This window comes from Falco naumanni, chromosome 1 (assembly GCF_017639655.2).
Source record: "Falco naumanni isolate bFalNau1 chromosome 1, bFalNau1.pat, whole genome shotgun sequence".
Taxonomy (NCBI): domain Eukaryota; kingdom Metazoa; phylum Chordata; class Aves; order Falconiformes; family Falconidae; genus Falco; species Falco naumanni.
Genome location: NC_054054.1, coordinates 27,025,007 through 27,044,323, shown reverse-complemented (window position 1 = coordinate 27,044,323; position 19,317 = coordinate 27,025,007). Strand labels below are relative to the sequence as shown.

The following is a 19,317-nucleotide window of genomic DNA, read 5'->3' as shown; positions in this document are numbered from 1 at the left end:
CCATCTTAGCTCTGGTCAAGCGCCAGTGCAAGCCATGGGTGGGATAAAACCACGAGTGTCTTGCTATTACTGCATTAAACAAAAGCTACCAAACCCAGGTATAACACTCTTAAAGGATAAATGAATCCACTGTGTCATTTAAACTTCTCAGGGACCAAACCTGAGGTTTCCCTTGGTCTGGTTCTGGTCATCTCAAAATGACCCCACCAGGTTTCTCCCGGGAACTGCACCAGCATTTAGAATTGACATTGGCTAGCCTTTTCAGTCATTGCATCAATCATCCCTGCTCAGGCAAGTACCACCACCTCTGGAGGGTAGAGAAGCTGCTCTAGAAATGGAAAGAAGGGCAAAAAGAGCCATCAGTTAAACACCTGCTGCCTTCCTTCACTTTGCAACCTTCTTTTCCAGTGGCTAGTACCATTTTCAAGACACAGTGAACCCCCCAACCTGTTTCCACTAGAAGCTAGTTACCTCAGTCTTAAGGTCCCCAAACCAGATAGACGCACTTTGTCTGTAGCCCAGCACCTCTGAAGAGACAAGGCATATAAACACATTGGCTTTTCCAACCGCATCTGGACACAAGATAGCATCATACACAAGGTCTACGATAATACATTATGATAAAGTCAACAATAATGTAAATTATGAAAGCGTCATGGCCACTTACAGGCTACTGGAAACTTTGTGGAAGTGCTGCTCAAGAGGATATGCACAACTGACTGAACCCCAGACTCCCAGTACTTGACCCAACCTGAAGTCTCAGTTCATAAACATGAGACTGCTTCTCAATTATATTTCAAGCATTGGTCAACATCACAGAAGGTTCATTAATTTGAAAGGTAACTACTAGTAAAACAATGAGGGACTGGCCCATTTTACGCTAAAAAATGTTCTGCAAGCACAGCCAACAGCACAGGTATTAGGTGGTGCGTACATCCTTCCATCACCCAAAGGCGCCGACTAGTAATCACTCACCGCAACCATGGAATCAACCTGAAGCGTACTATAGGGAAACTCCTCTTGAATCCCATGTGCACTGGGGGAGCACAGAGAATTCTGGAAGACTCCTCTAGCTACATAGCTTGAACCGCTCAAGAACCAATCTTCAAAATGTTAAGCTGGCCATGTAAAATTTCCACGTCCACACAGTACTACTTTCCGAGGCGCAGAAACTCTATAGAAACCCATTGAACTGTATAGAATTACAAAGCAGGTGCTCTGAGCAACGTTCTGCATTTCTTTGTCACACATAGATGCTTTCCTCAATATTAAGCTTACCCACTGATTGCTAAGTCTGTTTATAAGCTATCCTGGTATTTTCTGTGAATCTTTTTTCAAAACTGAATTTAAGAAGTGCCAATGTGGATTCTCCCATAGCACAACAGCCCAAATACATATTGCTACATGGCAAGATTAGCATAGCAACCAAGAAAAAAAAACAGAGCTATATCCCCAGAGGACACAAACCACTGTTGGTGGAACTCAGCAATAAGCTCCATCTGAACTCTGAGGTCAAGTCTTCAAACTTCTTAGTTGAGAAATATAGCTAAAGCATCATATTGTCAGACTACTTATTCTATCCCTGTATTTACTTTAAATGGTCATATCAATCTGGTTCTACTGATTGCAGTTTTGTTATTTATCTATTTCAGATTAAGTCTTCACAAGTTTGAATTCCCCTCCAGAAACTACATGGAAATCAGCTTTTGCAATTTGAGGTTCTGCAATGATGTGAAAGAACACTAGTGTCCTTTCCCCAAGAATAATGCTTTTGCTACTTAAGGCTACAATTTTAAACCACCACTTCATGGCTTTACACAATGGGACCACGTTCTACCACCATGAGGTTTCCAAATCACAGACTTCATTCAGTCTGAATGTTCTCAGGAGACCGGTAAACCAACGTGTACACAGTGCTAACATTAACTTGCATTACCCTGTGACAATCTGCTTCTCCAAAAGGCAAAGATCTTCAACAGGTCCACACAATCACCATTTAGTTCTTAAAAAAAACCCAAAAGGCCAAGATATGAAATATTTTTCCTTTTATTAACCTCTCAAGTTGTTTGTGTTTTGTATCAGATTCTTCAAGCTGGCACCTGCGGGTATAATGTCTCATGGTGGTTTGTTTCAGGATCCAGACAACTGTAAATAAAAAGTTAAGAGCTTTTAGAAAGGTTTTAACACTGCAAATGTGAAATTGAATTACAGACATGTGACAAGTTACTTTATCTGATAGTTTTAATTCAAGACAGACATTAATAACTCAAAGAATTTAATTTTATTCAGACAAGATTAAAGATGCCTAAACAGAACAACTCATGACTGTTTAACAAGCAGGTAACAAACTGTTTCATCTCTCAAGGAACTCAGAACAGCACCAATTTTTTTTCAGTAGCCTGCAAGTGTCTGGTACCTGGCTGGTGATTTAAAAAAGTAGTTTATGAAACTCCCTTCTCATCTGCATTCTCTGTCTCAAGCTTAGGTTCAGAAGGCACACAACACTTACTTTATTTGCAAGTCAGCCTGTCTCACGCTGCACAAGTGTTCTGTACCATGTATGCAACCATACATGATTGAAATGCATCACACTCCCTTAGCAGTTAAAATTCTTAAATTATCCCCAAATCCTTGTACTCAACTTCAGTAACGAATGTGCATACACAATGTGAATAGTTGTCCTGTTTACAAGCATTTACACACAAATTACACAGAAGATGTTTATATATAAATTATGCACTGAACACTTTTTTTAGTGAAGTCAATGTCCAGCCCAGAGGAACTTTAAGAAAATCTTCTCTGTTAACAGCTGTAAACTGGTCTGTCATGCCAGGTCAGCTGGTTTAACATTCTGAGCCACTATCATAACTAGCATTCACAGTGTAGAATATAACACTTCCAAGTGAGGTATTTTTCCATACAGTAGCATAATACCAAGCTGGTGAGAGATGGAAAGTTGCTGTCAAAACACCTAGCAAAATTTAAGTTTTACGATGCCATTTACAAGCACAACAGCATCCCTGTTGGGAACCTGCTTGTTAAGTAAATAAATCTTGTCAAGTCCCCACATCAGGTAACCACCTCTACACTGAAGACAAACAATCTGCATTAAGACGATACCAACCTATTAAGAGTCCTACTCATCTGCCTGCTGTACTGTTCCTTTCTCAGAGACATAGATACCATCCAAGAATTTCCTGATATCCTTGTTCTTGACTGTAGTGGCTTGCTGAATCAAGGCAGCTGCAGTCAAAGCAACATCATTAGCAAAGCAAGAAGTCCAAGCCAACTCTCAGCCTTTGTTTACTCTGTTTATATTTCAACCAATATAAAACTTTCATTTGGAGAAAGGAATTGCCAATCTGAAATCCTGTCAGATCTAATGAAAACAGATTGGCAACTCAGGGCAGTAACAGTTTATTACTCCATGCTTGTACAACTGAAAAGCTCAAGTTTAGTGCCAAAAAGGCCATTGATACTGACTTAAAAAAAAGTTCAGTGGATTTGTAAAAACATCTAAGTTTAGAAAAAGCATGAACAACAATGAAAGGCAATTAATCTGACTAGAAGGAAAAAAAAAAAAAATCCTGAGCTGCCATTTGCCTCAGGGTTTCAGAAAAAGACAGCTTGCTAAGTTGACATCTTCAGATGAAAGTGGCCATATCATTGTATCTTCCCACACGTGTATTTTCACAAACCTGAATTGGAGACCAATTCAATGTCATTCCCTTCAAGGATCAGCTCATCCTTCTGGGCTTGAGATACTGCACAGGAAACACCTACAAAAAGGAAAATACACAAACTACATTGTGAAGACGTTAAGCATACTAAACAAACAATATTCATGTCCTGTCCCAGTCTACAGATCTAGAAATCAGTATTCTAAGCAGTAATTAGCTTCTATGACTTTGTTTACCGATTCCCATAAATCCCTTCTAGGATTGTTCTCCCTCACACTTTCAGAACTCAAAGATTAGTGCAAGTCATGCTCTGGATTGAAAGCAACTAAGCGATATTCCTACTTAAACACTACTACACTACAACATTCATCACCAAAACTGTGTACCAGCCAGAGAATTTTCCAGCATGGCTTCATCAGCTAGGTGGTGCCATTTTCCATATTCATACATTCATGAAAACACTGGAGTCATCACAATCAACAGTCATTAAAAAAAACCCTGCCCCCTGACAAGTCAAGCACTATGTTTATACTAGCAACACTGCAAATACTCACAAGGAGTAAACACTAGGACACTCGAGAGTCTAACAGGAAATTTTCATTTGCAAGGATAGTAACACAAGTAAGTCTCTACAGTTTGAACTATTTAGTCAGTAGCTGTTAGCTTTTAAGCCAGCACTTCACCATCTTTGAAGTAAATGCCAACTTAAAAAAATCAAATACAATAATCAAACCCACCTTAATATCCCACAGTAAATCAAAGTCAAAGCCACTGTAAGTAACTTCACACTATATCTACCAGTGTTTCTGCACAAATCTAATGCTTTCATCTAAAGCCACCCCAAAACACCATTGTCACATTAAATATCCTTACCCATACCTCCACCAGAAATGGAACTATCAAAAAAAATGGATATGGAAACTTTTCCCCAGTCTTAAGGAAACTGTGTTTATGACATGTTTTGTCTCCTCCTTTTGGAAGCTTAAGAAGCTCCATCAAATGCCTAGCCTGTTAAGACATTTTGCTAAAAATCCAAGCATGCCAGAAATAAAACCAACAGGGAAGATGATAACTTTGAAGTTTTATCATACATGCTCCTAGACAATCAGGAAATTCAACCACACTTCAAAGAACAAAACTGTGATGTGGTGAAACTATTCATGTACAATGTTTAAAACTGAAAGACAAGTCTAAAATTAAGAACCTGCAGTTTATCAACTATAAATGCTGTTGAGATCTCACGAGTTCCTTGTAACTTGTATTACAATAACTAGCTCTAAACTAGTTATTAGCTATTAGCTAGCTCTCATTACTAAAAAATTAATCACAAACACATTGTTTTTAATAAATCTAGATAATGGCAAAGACATCATAATATTACATAAATCGAGATGGTCAAACGCTGCTCCAGCAATAAATCCTTCACCATCTCCTGTTACCAATGGCAGTACCTAAAGACAATACTTTAGAAACAGTGAAGTACATATCCAGATGGGCTCACCTGGCCTCATACGCACTCTGCGAATGTATTTCTCTCCCAAGAAGTTTCGGATTTCCACAAGTGAGCCATTATCCTGTATAACTACATTGATTGGGAAGTGAGCGTACACTGACCTCATCTTGTAACGAAAGCCCTGCGATAAAAGACATCATCAGATACTGAAAGCAGAATATGTCCAAAAGGTAAACAGATGCATTAAGCTTACTGGACAAATCTAAATGCAAGATATACTGAAAACAGTTTCTTAAGAAGGGCAAGACATTGAGCTCAAGGGACATTCATGCTTTCTTCCACTCACAGAACTTGTCTGACAGAGAGTGCAAGAAAAAAAGTAAAGAAAGAGAGAGCTACATCTTAAATGCTTAGAAAAGCTCTCACTTAAGTGAAAGACTATTGTGAGTAACAGAAATTACATGAGTTAACTATGTTTGAGACTACACTTACCAGTGTGACACCCTTTATCATGTTCTGTACATGGCTACAAATTGTGCGAACTGTTGCCAGCTCCTTTCTGTTACCCCACCACTTGTCAACCCGTAGCTGTGTTAAAAAAACAAAATAATTAACAAAGCTTTCAGCTACACTTCAAAACTAAAAATGAAACATTTCTGTGACAAGCTAAGAGCAAAAAGTTCAGATAAACTACTTAAAAGCCCACCTACCAAAAGCACAGAAGTATTGTTCCTTTGACAGACCACTGAAGGCCCACCTAGCTCAAGTCTTTTAAGTCCTAACCCCCAAAATGTAACATTTTTCTTCCCTGTCTCATTACTAACAACTCTTACAAGAAGCTGGGACAGATTGTCCGACATCTCAAGCTGAAGGACGAATTATCAAATGCTAAACATTGTTCCAATGTTGGTCTCCTATGTAAAATTTATCAGCTGTTAAATGGAACACCATGTGTGGGTCCAGTGTTTTAATGACACACTACATACTTGCAAAGATGTAGCTGAAATCAGCCACTCTTCCCTTTTTTTTGTAGTTCTTAAGACTGCACAAAATTATTATTCGTTTATTTAGAAAATATCTGCTCTACTTATGTAAGTTGCCAATTCTGAAAGTCAAACGTACAGCTTCAACTTTATCTAGTTAAAACTAGTCAGCTTACATAAGACAGCATATAACGATCAATCCCTTTCCCAGTAACTGGCTGTTAACAGCAAATGAAATCAATCAACAAATTCACTCCAACTGCAAGACTTCCACATTGCCCGAGTAGGTCCCACAGTTCCATGAGACCAGCCACTTTCAGAAAACATAGAAATAAGCAAAAAATTAAATAACGTATCTACAACTAAACATTTTGGTTCAATCTCCTACACTACCAAGAAGTTTTTAAGCTAGTTGTACAGACACCCTCCCTCTCGGCAACGAAAGATGTCTGCAACACGTACCTTCTTGTGTTTCTTTCCCAGGAGTGACAACTCCACATTGATGTGGTTAAAATCCCGTCGCAAGGTTCCTCTGGGGCCCTTCACAATGACGGTCCGGCCCTTCAGTGAAACGCTGACTGGAAATCAAAGGCAGACACATGTCAACCGGCTGCGGGTTCGGCACCACAAAACGCCTTTCGAAAGCACACGCAGACATACCTTGCTCAGGGATGTCAACGGTCTGGTTGCTGAGAATCGTCTTCATTCTGCGAAGGACAACAGACAGAAGCTGCAGAGCCCCGAGGCGAGGCCCCTTCCCTGCGCCCTTCCCGCTCCTCCCCCGCACGCACCCTGCAACGCGCAACTACCGAGCGCCTGCCCGCTGCCCCCACCCGCTCTGCCGCCGCCGAACCGGCCCGGCGCCGGGCTCCGCTTCCCACACCGACACGTCCCGCCCGGGCCCCACCGGAGCGGCGAGAAGCGGCGGCCTCAGCGCTCAGCTCCGCAGCGGGGCCCAGTCCGGGCCTAGGCCCGCCGGGGAGGGGGCGGGGGAAGGCGCCACCTCGGGGCTTCCCTCCCGCAGGGCTCAGGCCAGGCCGCGGCGGCTGGGCCCGGCACAGCCCCGGGAGGCTGCTCGCGCTCCGGCGGGGTGCTGGGGGGGCCGCCCGCGCCCGATGGTCCCGGATGCCGCCGCCAGCCCGCGCCTCACCTGGCAGCAGGCAGAGCGGAAAGAGCTAGCGTCTGACGTCATCACGTACTTGTAGCCGCTCCCGGCCCTGAACGTCATCACGCCGAGGTAGCCGTCCGTGAGGCAAGAGTAGCCGAAGCCCGATGCGCGCGAGCTGACTGCAGCGGGCAGGCGGGGGGGCCGAGCGCTGAGACGATCGATCCATCGATCGATCGGGCCGGCGGGGAGCGCCGGTCCTGCTGCTCCGCGGGCGTCGCCATGTCGCTGCTGCCGCGGGGCCGCCGCTGCGGGGCCGCCGCCGCCACGGCAGCCCGCCGGTTGCTGCTGGGGCACCAGGGACGGGTGAGTCAGCGCCGCGGCAGGGCCGTGCGCCGCAGGGGGGTGCCGGCGGGCGGGCCGCCCAGCGTCCGTGGGTGGGCGTTGCGGCCCGGCAGACGGGAGACCTCGGGCGGGACCCCGGTGAGGGGACGGGGCGCACCGTGGGGCAGGCGGCGGTGCCGTTACCCGAGCTCGCTGCCGAACCGGGGGGCGGCGGCGCCGGGAGCCCCGGCCCCGCAACGCGCCCGGGCACGGCGGCGCCCCGGTTCGGCGGGCCCGGCCCGTCTGCCCGTCCGCCGGAGCGCGGCCCTGGGGTACCGCATTGGCAGCGCGCGGCCGCGCTCCGCCCGCCGCACGGAAACCGCCGTTACCCGGCGCGGTGCTGTCACTGTCCGGAGCCCACAGCCGTGAGGTGATGCTGCGCTGCTCTGGCGCAGACCCTGCCTGGCGTCTGTCGGACAGGACCGGGGGCGAAAGGCAATTCCGTGTTTAACGTAAGGGCGATCGGGAAAATGCTTACGTAAAGTATACACTAACCACCGAAGGGACATGTAGTTATGTAGTATATCGTGCTAGTACATTTAAAATTCGATAAATGACAGTGTTGCTTCCTTTAGGTGGCTGGGAGCCATGTGTGTAGCCGGTACGGGACCTCAGGTTCTTTGCCAGAGGAAAAAAAAGAGTTTCTGCAAAACGGACCAGACTTAGAAGACTTTGTAACTGGAGATTTATCAGACAGGAGCACGTGGGCCGAGTATAAAGGCAATTTAAAGCGTCAGAAAGGAGAAAGGTAATTGTGATTTTAAACAACTGTAGTTGCTTCCATGCACTGTCGCACTTTTAGTATTAACTACAAAACATATACAGTGTATTTTTTGTAAATTCTGTCTTACTGGCTTGCAAATGTCATAGTTTTTCAAGAAAGAACAAACACTTTATTAACTTAAAATGTGCAACAAAACACGAAGGCATGGTGGCCTTTTCTTACTTGAATGCCTGTGCCCATGGCCTACACTGAATTACAAATATGCATCGTTAGGGGAGCATATCCTACTTCGGTGTTGAGAAAATATTATTGATAGATTAAAACAAAAAATGAGACTAAATTTTAAAAATGCTTAAACCCTCCCATATGCCCAGTTATAAATTTGATCAGACTTTACGATAGCTGTGTAACATATGCTGTCATTAACTCTTGCAATCTCCAGTGTGGCACTATTAAATCCCACTGGTACAGTTAACAGTTTAAAACCCTCCAATGACAGTGAACTTCCTACTCTTTAATGCTGTAAACCTGGAAGAGAGAAGCCTATTACAGCCATGAAAGAGGTTAATATTGGATGCTGAGTTGTGTCAGTTTTCAAGGAACCTTTCCTAGTTGGGATCTGTAACAAATTAAAGTGGATCTATGAAATTAATGGAAGCTTGCCATGTAAATAATGTATTAATCTTTATGTTTGCTTGATGTCATTCAGGCTGCGACTTCCTCCATGGCTGAAAACAAAGATTCCCATGGGAAAGAACTACAATAAACTAAAGAATACTTTGAGAAGTTTAAATCTTCATACGGTAAGTCTAGTGTCAACCAAGTTTTCCTGTAGAAATAAGGCTTTTTTTTACAGATACAAAATCAGTTCTTTGTGGAGGACAGGTAGAAAGAATGTCTTGTGTGATCTTCCAGACTGAAACCAAGCCCAATGCTGATCCTTTTTGCCAGAAATGAGTTTCACCAATAAAGAATGAGTACAAATTCAATGGAGTATTTAATGGTTTTCCTGCTGTGATTTTAAATACTAGGGTTTAGTACTTGCATCACCAAAGAGATCAGAAGATGCAATGTGTTACTTTTTAATGGAAACGTACACAATTTCAGAGTTATGTTCATGTTTTGCATGAAAAGAAATTCTAGAAATATATGTATTTCATTAAATATACCTTCCAGATGATAAGAAGTGATAGGTATGCATGGAGAGCTTTTTTCCTTCTCCCCCCCTCCAGGGTAAAATCATGCTTTAATGCATCATAGACTTTGCAAACATTTTATGAAATTTTAAATTTAAAATGTTAGTGACATTCTGTGCTAATTAATAAGGCAATTACATGGTTGAGGAGTTTTTGGAGTTCTGAGGTAGAGGAAGAGAATGGTAATGGATGTTAGGAAACAATTCTCTTCCTATCTATTCTACTGACTTTTTATAGAACAACATGCAACTCTATGAATCTCATTTATCACGGAAGGAGTTATGTTTTGTTTGTAGGCCTCTGTTGAAGTGGATCAATAATATAATAATAATTTTCCATAATAATAGGGAAAAAAGACAGGTATATTATTATCTTTTACCTTTAGGTATGTGAAGAAGCACGTTGTCCCAACATCGGAGAATGCTGGGGAGGTGGTGAATATGCTACAGCTACAGCTACTATTATGGTAAGCTATTAACCATTTCTTAAGTATTCTGTTAATGTTTGAGCTGTTTGTAGTGTATTGTAGGATCCCTACTGCAGTAGAATGAGTTTATTACAAGAAATGTGGACTAAAGCACTGTCCTAGTTTTTTTTGCTTAGTATTGGGATTTATCTGATCCAGCTTATGCAGCTGCTTCTCAGCTGAGCAGTAGTGATGCGTACAATGTAAAGGTAGGAATGTCTTTCTTATTTCAGCTGATGGGTGACACATGCACTAGAGGTTGCAGATTTTGTTCAGTAAAGACCGCAAAAAGTCCACCTCCGCTGGATCCCGAGGAGCCTTACAACACAGCAAAAGCTATAGCCGAGTGGGGCTTGGATTATGTTGTATTGACGTCTGTGGACAGAGATGGTTAGTATGTTGTCTCTCATCTCTTCCAGTCTAAGCTCTCATATTCTTTATATGGGGTAAACGCAGACCTCGATGAACATTTATCACTCAGCACAATTGCTGAGGATTACTATTTTAAAGGAGTTGACGGTGCTGAAACCTTTTACATATTCTTAGTATTTCTCTATGTCTGGTAAAATCTAACAGCAGTTACACTGTTATTAAACATCAAGAATATTACATTCTAAATATTTTCTAAATCATTTGTTGCAAAATACATACATATACACCATGTTCTGCTACTTGATTAGCAAAAAAACCCACCAACACCAAACCCCACAAACATTCATATACAATATCATTACAGCACTTCCAAAAACTCAACCTGAAATATATTATATATAAAAAAACTGAAAGTTACCTTTTTCTAAGGTTGTAGTAGTTCCTTTGTGATGACGCCACATAGGTGGGGAAAACCATTGTAAAGGCTGTTGAGTACGATGGAAAGTCCAGTAGCTTTGAAGTGGCTTACAATTAAAAGAGCAATAATATATATTTAGGTTTTGTAGAACAGTTTCTCAGACCAAACCCATAAATAGATAAAGCCATTCTGTGCTCAGCCTGACAGTGAACCTAGAGACAGGTAAATCTGGAGTAAACATTTGAAATCTGCCCTAGACAATCACAGTTAGACTTTGTGCAGAGCAAGGTGTGGTAGAGTATCTGTTCTACCATAAGCAGTAAGATAAGAATGTGGTTTCAAGCTTTATTATTTTGCATTTAAATTTGAATCTGTAAGGTTTTTGTGGCTTTGCTAATAATTAAATACATTTCTTGAACAGAAAGGTTAACTGAATAATTGAAATGCTTCTAGATATGCCTGATGGTGGAGCAGAACACTTTGCAAAGACAGTCTCTCATCTGAAAGAAAGGTATATCATTAATGCATTACTGTTACTGTTAAAACTTTAGAATGTGGTACTACATATAGGTCAAAACTACCTTTAGCTGGATTATTCCAGGGGCTGTGCAGATATAAAAGTCTGCCTTTAGCCTATCTGGGTCCCCTTTTTTTCCCTGTTTTTCATCTTTCTCATATATAATGGCCCCAAAGTATTTTGAATTAGGATGCATTTCCCATTCAGCCCAGGCTTATTTAAAGCTAAGCACTGGATTATTTCTTTGAACAGGCAGCTGGTTTACCAGGAAATTAGTACTTACTTTTGAGGTATGTTCATTCTTGGGATTCAAGAATGAATTCAACACAGTGGATTAAGATAGCAGTGTTGCCACATGACAGAAGAAGGCGGGTTTCCCTTTCAGCAGTGATCAGACTGCTTTGCCTTTTCCCACAACGGCTGTTTCTGTGATTGTACCTTCCCACTTTCCCTAGTTGTGCCGCCTTCACTCTGCATCGGTGCCCTGCACGCGGTTTGATAGCGTACTTGTCTGCCGGCAGATTTAATTGGTGTAACCTCATTTAAGTCTTTATCCAGCGTATCCTGGGACTTGAAAGATTCCTGTGGTGTGTCCCACCTGCCTTTCTGAGCTGAAATCTGGCTCCTGGACACCAAGATTAGGTACCAGGGCAATAATGCAGAGTATTCTTATCCTAGTAGGTAGGATTATAGCTCTTCTGTATTTTGGAGCTGTGGTACTAAACTTGTGTTAGTTAATCTGCAACAAAGACACATGAAAAATCGTGTATGAACAGTGAGACTGTTCTAGTTGCTTTTGTATTATTTGGCTTTCATTCTATTTCAGCTTACGTTAGTAAAATCAGGAGTTACACATGTTTTGTTTGCATTGTCATACACGTATTTGCAGAAATCAGTTGTTTTGGAGATGTGTCCCGAATGAACTTGGCTTTGCTTGTCGCAGTGTTGTTATGTTTCATTTTTTGCTCTATTGAGTTTTTTGGCAACAGTGACACCGACCCCACAGGCACCTTCACTCTGTCTCTTCTTTTCAGGAATTCAAAAATCCTGGTGGAATGCCTAACTCCCGATTTTCGAGGGGACCTCAAAGCGGTGGAGAAAGTGGCACTGTCGGGACTGGATGTGTTCGCCCACAACGTGGAGACGGTGCCAGAGTTACAGAGGTAGGCGACGGCAGTGGGCAGAAAGCACGAACCGGACAGGGGTGTCGTCAGAGGCCTTTGTGCGAGGGGGGCGGCGGGATCCGTTCAGACCGGCGGCGGGGCGGGCCGCAGGCCGCAATGGCGCGGGGCCCGCTCCCAGCCTGCCTCGCGTGCTGCCGCGCCCTGCCCGCCGCCCGCCGGCAGAGGGCGCCCGCGCCGCGCCGCGCCCCGGCCCTCGGGGCGGCCCTCGGGCGGTGTCGCCTGCCGGGGCCGGTGTCGCCTGCCGGGGCCGCTGCGCGGGGCCGGGGCCGCCGGCACCCGAAGCCTCGCCCCGCCGCGGGCGGCCGCGGTCAGCGCCACGGGGCCGGGGCCGGCCTCGGTACTTAAACCGGGGCGCGGCTCGTCGCTTGTGACACCTCGGGGAGGGTGTCAGCTGGCGTCAGACTGCGCGGCTGGGACCTCTGAGTCGCCATTTTCGCTTTGTAGAAACTAGCAGAGCACACCTTTCTTGGCACCTCTGACATTCTGTACGCCCTTTCGTCCGTTTTCTCCCCTGGTGCTGAACACACAAAAGGAAGGTGCGTGACCCCCGGGCCAGCTTCGAGCAGTCCGTACGTGTGCTGAAGCACGCTAAAGAGGTCCAGCCCCGCGTCATCTCTAAAACCTCCATTATGCTGGGGCTAGGCGAGACGGACGAACAAGTGTATTCCACAATGAAATGTAAGTTCGCGTTGGAATAGATGCCAATATTCACAGGTATGAGTTTGATTGTGTTGGAAAACAGTAGTCGGCATCTTTGCCTCTACACGCAAATCAATTTGCTGGTACAGGAAATGTTTTCTCAGCTTTATTGGGGGAAGAAAAAATTTGATTAAAAAAGATTCAACTTCTGAAATATTTTGCCTTCACATGGCTTTCAGATTCAATTTGACAGGTAAAGCGAGCTCATGATAGTTTCAATGGAAAATACAATTATTTTTTGTGTGACTATACTCTTTTTTCTTTGCAATACTTAAATAATGGGCTTGCGACATAGTTGCCTTATTGTGCATTCCTTCTTAAAAACAGCATACCTGATTTTTTAAAATAATTTATTTCAGTTTGCTTAGATTAAAAAAAAAAATTGTTATACTTGGAGCTGTAGCGTATTGTTTCCATGTATATGTATTTTTAAGAGGAGATTTCACAGTGGTAAGTGAATGCAGTGCACTTGTAAGAAGTAGTTTATAAATCCTATGGCATTTGTCCCCTACCCTGAAAGAATGTCTACGTGGTACTTTGTGTACAACAAGCCATATTTAGAATGCAGTGATATCTTTTCTGCAGCTCTCCCACAATCTGGACCATAAAATGATGGTTCCTGATTTTCCTGTCCTTGCCTAACATTTCCTAGCCACAAGAACATGAAATTCCAGTTTTGCTGCTGTTCGTTTTCAGGCCACTTTCATGGATGTATTTGGAGGCAAACTGTTACCCACTGCATTAATTCTGTTACTGTAATTTTGGTCTCCTTCCATCTTCTGGGTACCAGTTAAAGAACACCTAAAGGTGCTGATACTGAAACAGTTTCTCCACAGAACCGTATCGATCTAAACAGAGATCCCAAGGCAACAGGGAGTGCAATGCTGTAGGCAAAATACTGTCTTTACTTCCTATTTGATGTGGGGCAACCAGCCCAAGTAGCCAGAAAATATATGGACATGTTCATGCTAAACCTGATTCCTCAGCTATCCCTTTGTTCGGAATACCCCACTAGCCGTAGTGAACATAATTCTTCAGGCTAGCTGACTATCCAGTGCCTCGGTTTCCATCTGTAAGTAGACTACCTGACCTCATTTGCTGTGTATTGATCCTAGTATATACTCAAATTTTAGTTTATGAGGTTCTGCAGGCGTCAAAACTTAACATACATCCTAAGTGTGTAACACTGGCAAAAGATTTTGGCAATTTCCCCTCATTTATAGCTCTTTAGAACTGTCCACATCTTTTAGGCACGAAGTCTTTTGAAACAGTGGACAAGTGCCCGGTGTATGTGCACGCATCCATTTCTTTTTTTCTAATGAAGGCTCTGACCTGAAGGTAACAATGAAAAGCAGTAAGATAAAAAAGGCAAGAGCATGTGATCTCTGCAGTGAGACACACGGCTGCAGTGAGTGCAGTGCAACGGTATTCTCTCTAGCTTTAAACTAGGTAGCTCAGGTCTTGCAGCAGCGTGGAGCCCAGAATGAGGTGTGTGGCTACTGCTTGTGGAGGCTGGAGGTTCCCTTTGCTGCAGAGCAGAATGTTAGCCCTGCAGGGTGCTGTGGAACGACCTTTGTTCAGACTTGGAAGGGGGGTGTTTCCTAATTTCTGTCCCTAACAGGGAATTTTGTTTTTACAGTATTGCGGGAAGCAGATGTAGACTGTTTGACGCTAGGACAGTACATGCAACCAACAAAACGTCACCTAAAGGTAAAAATGCCTTTAATTTACAGGTAGATTTATGGTCTGTACCTTGCACAGTCAAGTTTCCTCTTTCTAAATTGAGGCTTGGTATGTATCCTTACCTTAATTGTGGATTTGGGGGGGAAAATTTCCTTCCTTGTTTAGCCTTATCTTCATCTGTTATAGACTCTTCACTAAAAAATCCCTCAGCCATCTAATCCCTTCCATCATCTGCAGACTTCCCATGCTACTTTCTGCTATTGGCTTCAGAGACAGCTGGAGCTGAGGCACGATTTGGGAAAACAAGAGTTTCAGTGTATGTCTCAAACATAATGGCTCAAGCCAGCTCTCCTTCACTATCTCATAGGCTCTCCCTTAATGGTGCCACTTCAGCTGGGGAAATTACCATTTTTCTCCTTTTGTGATCTGTCCAGAGCTTGAGTCTCTGTTCTGTTACTGTGTTTCATTGAAATAACTGTTAGTGAAGAGAGCTGTAGGACTATTTTGGGGTTTTTTTTCCACTAACTTGGACCAAAAAAAAGTTTGCTCAAAAGGACCGTTCAAAAATAGAATGAATAAAATTATGAAGGAACAACTAGAACCTAAATTCTAAACTTTTCAGCTGAATATGAAAAGCAAATAAAATGCATTCTTTTGGTAGGAGGCAGAGAGACTGCTGAAAGTTCTGGAGTGTAAAATTTTGAACTCACGATAGAACTGTTCTATTTCACTACATACTAGCTATAGCCATTTCCTTTGCATTAATACCTAATCAAAGCACATTTTTTTCACTCAGGTTGAGGAGTACATAACTCCTGAAAAATTTAAGTACTGGGAAAAAGTAGGAAATGATCTTGGATTCCATTACACTGCCAGTGGGCCTTTAGTGCGCTCCTCCTATAAAGCAGGTAAATTACTGAAAAGCATTAGATTCTCTAGCACGGAATGTTTTATTATATAAAGTTAAAATGGTGAAGTAATGTGCAACAAAGCTCACCTTAGCTCAAGGACACCTCACATAGTCATCCTTTTTTTTAATAATTATTTATACTGTCTTCTGTAGGTCATCTAAATGCATCGGTATGACAGTAGATGGTATTTCTACAATTGCTGTGCTGCTTAAGCTAATTTTTTGCAAAACCTAGTTTCTACTATAGTTAATGTGTGAAGCAGGATAAAGGGTACCCAAATAGCAGCTTCTTCACATTCTGACTCTTGGGTGCTTCAGGGTTTAATGGGACCCTTTGTTGTTTGTGATGTAATTTCGTTGCTTTATGCAGAATTTATTTACAGTGCCTTAGAAATAATTAGACACGCTTGTAGCAGTGCTTTTTCTGACAAAGCACAGAGTATTAAGTAGCAGCTGCTGTTAATGGCACTGTTGTGTAGGCCCAGCATCCTGCTTTTTCTGATGGAGAGAACAGAGAAGACTCAGCTAGGGCACCTTGCCTCTCAGACTGTTTTATGCCAGCTCAAATGAGATTTATAGCAGGTTTCACTATAAGTTGCTGATATTTTATGAAATAGTAAGTAATTTTTAATTAGATCAATTCACCTTTGCCTGTTGGAAAGGACAAAGAAACAGAGCTACTTCATAAAATTGGGTATGAGGAAAATGAGGATTTTGGGGGGTTGTTTGTTGGGTTATGGGTTTTGGTTTGGGGTTTTTTTACATCCATGCTGTATGTGTTGAAAGTGCTGTTGTATAGGATTGAATTACTATAAAATACTGGTAAGCACAATTATATTGTAGAATAGAATATTCTCATTAAATAAGAATGTGTATTGTTGTGCTTTATTTCACTGAAATACCTAGAAATCATTCTGGTGCCTTTTTACCTTTCAATTAGGTGAATTCTTCTTGAAGAATTTAGTAGAAAAAAGAAAGACAAAAGCCATCTGAAAATGAGAGTGAACCTATTTAAAGCAGGCAGTTTTAAGGATCCTTTTTCAGTGCATAATTATACCCAGTTCCAGAAATGCAGAAGACCAGATGGTGGATGTATGAATAAACTTACTATCTTTCCAGAACACTTCTCTCTCACCAAAACACTTTCCATTATTTTAGCTCATTCCTCCTGGCAAGGCTACAACTACATAGTACTTCTAGCCTTCAGCACAAAGGCAGAAGGTAGAACTGGTTTTGAAAAAGTGAAGGAACTGAGGTGGAAGAAATGTAAGCTGGGGAAAAATAGTATCTGACAGATTTAAGTAAACAGGTTTGATGCTACCCTCAGTGCCACTGTTGTTAATACTTGTGAAGATGCTAATAGTAAACGGAAAGGCATTGCTATTTGGTGTATCTTACCATTATGTAACACAAGCTTGCAGGGACTCTGGAAACTGGAGGAGTTCTAAAGAAAGATTGTGTGCATGACAAAGGACCAGATTAGGGCTACCTTGAACCACACCAGACAAAGTGTCTGTAATACTCTTTCAAGAGATGGTATCTCTTACCTGCATCTTAAGAAAATGAGCTGTACCATAGGGGCAGCTAATGCTTTTCAGGCGTTTGCATGTCTCAAAAGCATGAGCCTTGTTAAACACAAGGTATCAAGTTGAACAAAACTAGTGCCCTTTGTGGCAAAACAATTAACCTTGTGGATACCATATGATTTAAATCATACGGAAAATCAGAGTTGCTGAAACAGCATAAATAGAATTCCCCCCCTAGTCTGGGTATATGACAGAGTTGCACAGGTGCTTCCATATTGGGTGTACAGAGCTGCTGCTATTCTGTACTGTGTTTTTTGTCGTATCAATAAAGGAAAGTTAAAAACCCCACCTAAAAACCCATGCTGGTTGTGTTTGATTGGTCTGGTTACCTGCCCCCTTGAGACCTGGTCTGTCTGTTAAATCTGAATGCAGAGAAATGAAGTGAATCGTGGATGAAGTGTGAAATCCACTGCCTATCATACTAAACTCGAGCAGAAATAAAAACATGGCTTATGGTATGCTAGCAGCTGTAACTTTCTCTTTACAGTCACGATAGTTCAAAGTGCATCTTTCCCTAATAATTCTCAGTTGTCTGCTATGGACATTAGATACCACTTTTTAACTGTCAAGAATTTGCTATGTGGTGCCAAACTCTCATCATGCAGCTAATCCTATGGCTGGCTATAGTATTTTTCTAAACTAGTCCATATGAATGAGCGGACCCTCCATCCACCCCCAGCTAAGTAAGATGTTAGAAGAAAGACAGCTAATTCGCAAGTTATATATATATATAAAAGAAACTTGATATTGTCACAAACAAAAATCAGATTATACCACTGAAGCTGGCAACATACAATTGATGCTTCACAAAATGAAGTATAGCAATATTAAAGTGTTATTGAGACAGCCTTAAGCTAGAAGGAATGTACTAATTAATTAAACAATGTAACAGAAGTGTAAATTGGGGAAAGAGAAACCAGAGCAGTAAGAAACAGGGGAAGACCTGAGAAACAGAAGCCTTAATAGCTGTACTTTATAAAGGCAACCAGAAAGGCAAGGCTTCCTTTTTTAAAAATTAAAAAATGTAATAAATTTTAAAATTTAAATAAAAGAAGTAGTCTGACGACTAGTCTTGGAAAGACCAGGCATACTTTGAGCCAAAAATGCCTTGCTTCAGCTGAAGTACACTGAATACCAGAGCAGTGGAAGGTTATCAGCTATGGTAAGGAAATCCAATACTCCCTCCAGAGCAGCAGGCAGGGAAGGGTGCAACATTAACTCCAGGATACCCACACATTTAACAGCTGCCAGCCTTTATTAGGGGCTTTAAATACTATAAATAATGATTTTTACTTGCCTGCAGAGCAGATTTAACAGAATATTACTATAGCTTTTGCAAAGTTACTGCTTTTTCAGCCTATCAACACCAGATATCAGGTAAAAGGAATTCCAAGCCATACAGCTATTACCAAACTGGAACAAAAAGACACTGCACCATAATTATGCATGACTTCTTTACAGTGTGAGAAATAATGCTTCTGGAAACACAGTCCAATGTTATTTCATGTTAGAATTATCTTACAAATTGCTGCTGGGTGGTTTGGAAGATGATCTCATGCTTTTACACAACTGTCTGCCAGCTGGTACCAAGTTTCAGAAGTCACGTAAGCTATTTTCTAACTGCATGTTTTGCCGTTGTTTCTAAGCAAAGCAGTCACATTCTGACTTCATGGATTGGAGGGGCGTTTTGTTTTTCAGTGTGTTTGAGGACAAGTCCTAAAGTTTTTTTCCTAGTTAAGAAATCTTGCTTTTACAACCATCTTCCATCCCTACTGCCCATTCAGGTTTTCCATAACTATTATGTTAAAGCATCAAACTCTCACAGAACTCCTGGTTATAAATTCAGCACAGGTTTCATGACTATCTCAGTTTTGCTTCTGATGAAGTTCCATGTGTAGTGAAGAATTTTTTTTGTATGTCAATCACTTCATTCTGTCAGTTTGTTTCACAAAGCAGC

General features: G+C 42.2%; 2 protein-coding genes across 5 annotated transcripts; one reads left to right on the top strand and one right to left on the bottom strand.

Annotated features, from left to right (window-relative positions):
- Positions 1-1,842: 1,842 nt before the first annotated feature.
- Positions 1,843-6,909, bottom strand: RPL9 (ribosomal protein L9). Of its 3 annotated transcripts, none has more exons than XM_040587266.1 (7): positions 6,777-6,908; positions 6,579-6,694; positions 5,626-5,721; positions 5,182-5,314; positions 3,699-3,779; positions 3,125-3,243; positions 2,029-2,145 (listed from the first exon to the last, which is right to left on the bottom strand). In XM_040587266.1, the coding sequence occupies exons 1-6, from the start codon at positions 6,820-6,822 to the stop codon at positions 3,137-3,139; spliced, it is 579 nt and encodes a 192-aa protein (XP_040443200.1). In that variant the 5' UTR covers positions 6,823-6,908; the 3' UTR covers positions 2,029-2,145; positions 3,125-3,136. The 3 variants fall into 3 exon arrangements, with proteins under 3 accessions (XP_040443193.1, XP_040443200.1, XP_040443209.1); XM_040587275.1 differs by lacking the exon at positions 2,029-2,145 and adding an exon at positions 2,263-2,420; XM_040587259.1 differs by lacking the exon at positions 3,125-3,243 and having other exon boundaries at positions 1,843-2,145; positions 6,777-6,909.
- A 541-nt stretch (positions 6,910-7,450) lies between these two features.
- Positions 7,451-17,648, top strand: LIAS (lipoic acid synthetase). 2 transcript variants are annotated; one of them, XM_040587238.1, is made up of 11 exons: positions 7,451-7,587; positions 8,181-8,353; positions 9,039-9,132; positions 9,911-9,991; positions 10,225-10,381; positions 11,235-11,292; positions 12,333-12,461; positions 13,015-13,160; positions 14,821-14,891; positions 15,661-15,772; positions 16,715-17,648. In XM_040587238.1, the coding sequence occupies exons 1-11, from the start codon at positions 7,504-7,506 to the stop codon at positions 16,765-16,767; spliced, it is 1,158 nt and encodes a 385-aa protein (XP_040443172.1). In that variant the 5' UTR covers positions 7,451-7,503; the 3' UTR covers positions 16,768-17,648. The 2 variants fall into 2 exon arrangements, with proteins under 2 accessions (XP_040443172.1, XP_040443180.1); XM_040587246.1 differs by lacking the exon at positions 7,451-7,587 and adding an exon at positions 7,881-7,975.
- Positions 17,649-19,317: the final 1,669 nt, after the last annotated feature.

Coding starts and splice junctions, on each gene's coding strand:
- RPL9 (XM_040587259.1), bottom strand. CDS start 6,822: ATGAAGACGATTCTCAGCAACCAGACCGTTGACATCCCTGAGCAAG. Junction 6,695..6,776: donor CGTTGACATCCCTGAGCAAG/GTATGTCTGCGT, acceptor TTTGATTTCCAG/TCAGCGTTTCACTGAAGGGC. Junction 5,315..5,625: donor TGATAAAGGGTGTCACACTG/GTAAGTGTAGTC, acceptor CTTTTATCGCAG/GGCTTTCGTTACAAGATGAG.
- LIAS (XM_040587238.1), top strand. CDS start 7,504: ATGTCGCTGCTGCCGCGGGGCCGCCGCTGCGGGGCCGCCGCCGCCACG. Junction 9,133..9,910: donor GAAGTTTAAATCTTCATACG/GTAAGTCTAGTG, acceptor TTTTACCTTTAG/GTATGTGAAGAAGCACGTTG. Junction 12,462..13,014: donor ACGGTGCCAGAGTTACAGAG/GTAGGCGACGGC, acceptor AACACACAAAAG/GAAGGTGCGTGACCCCCGGG.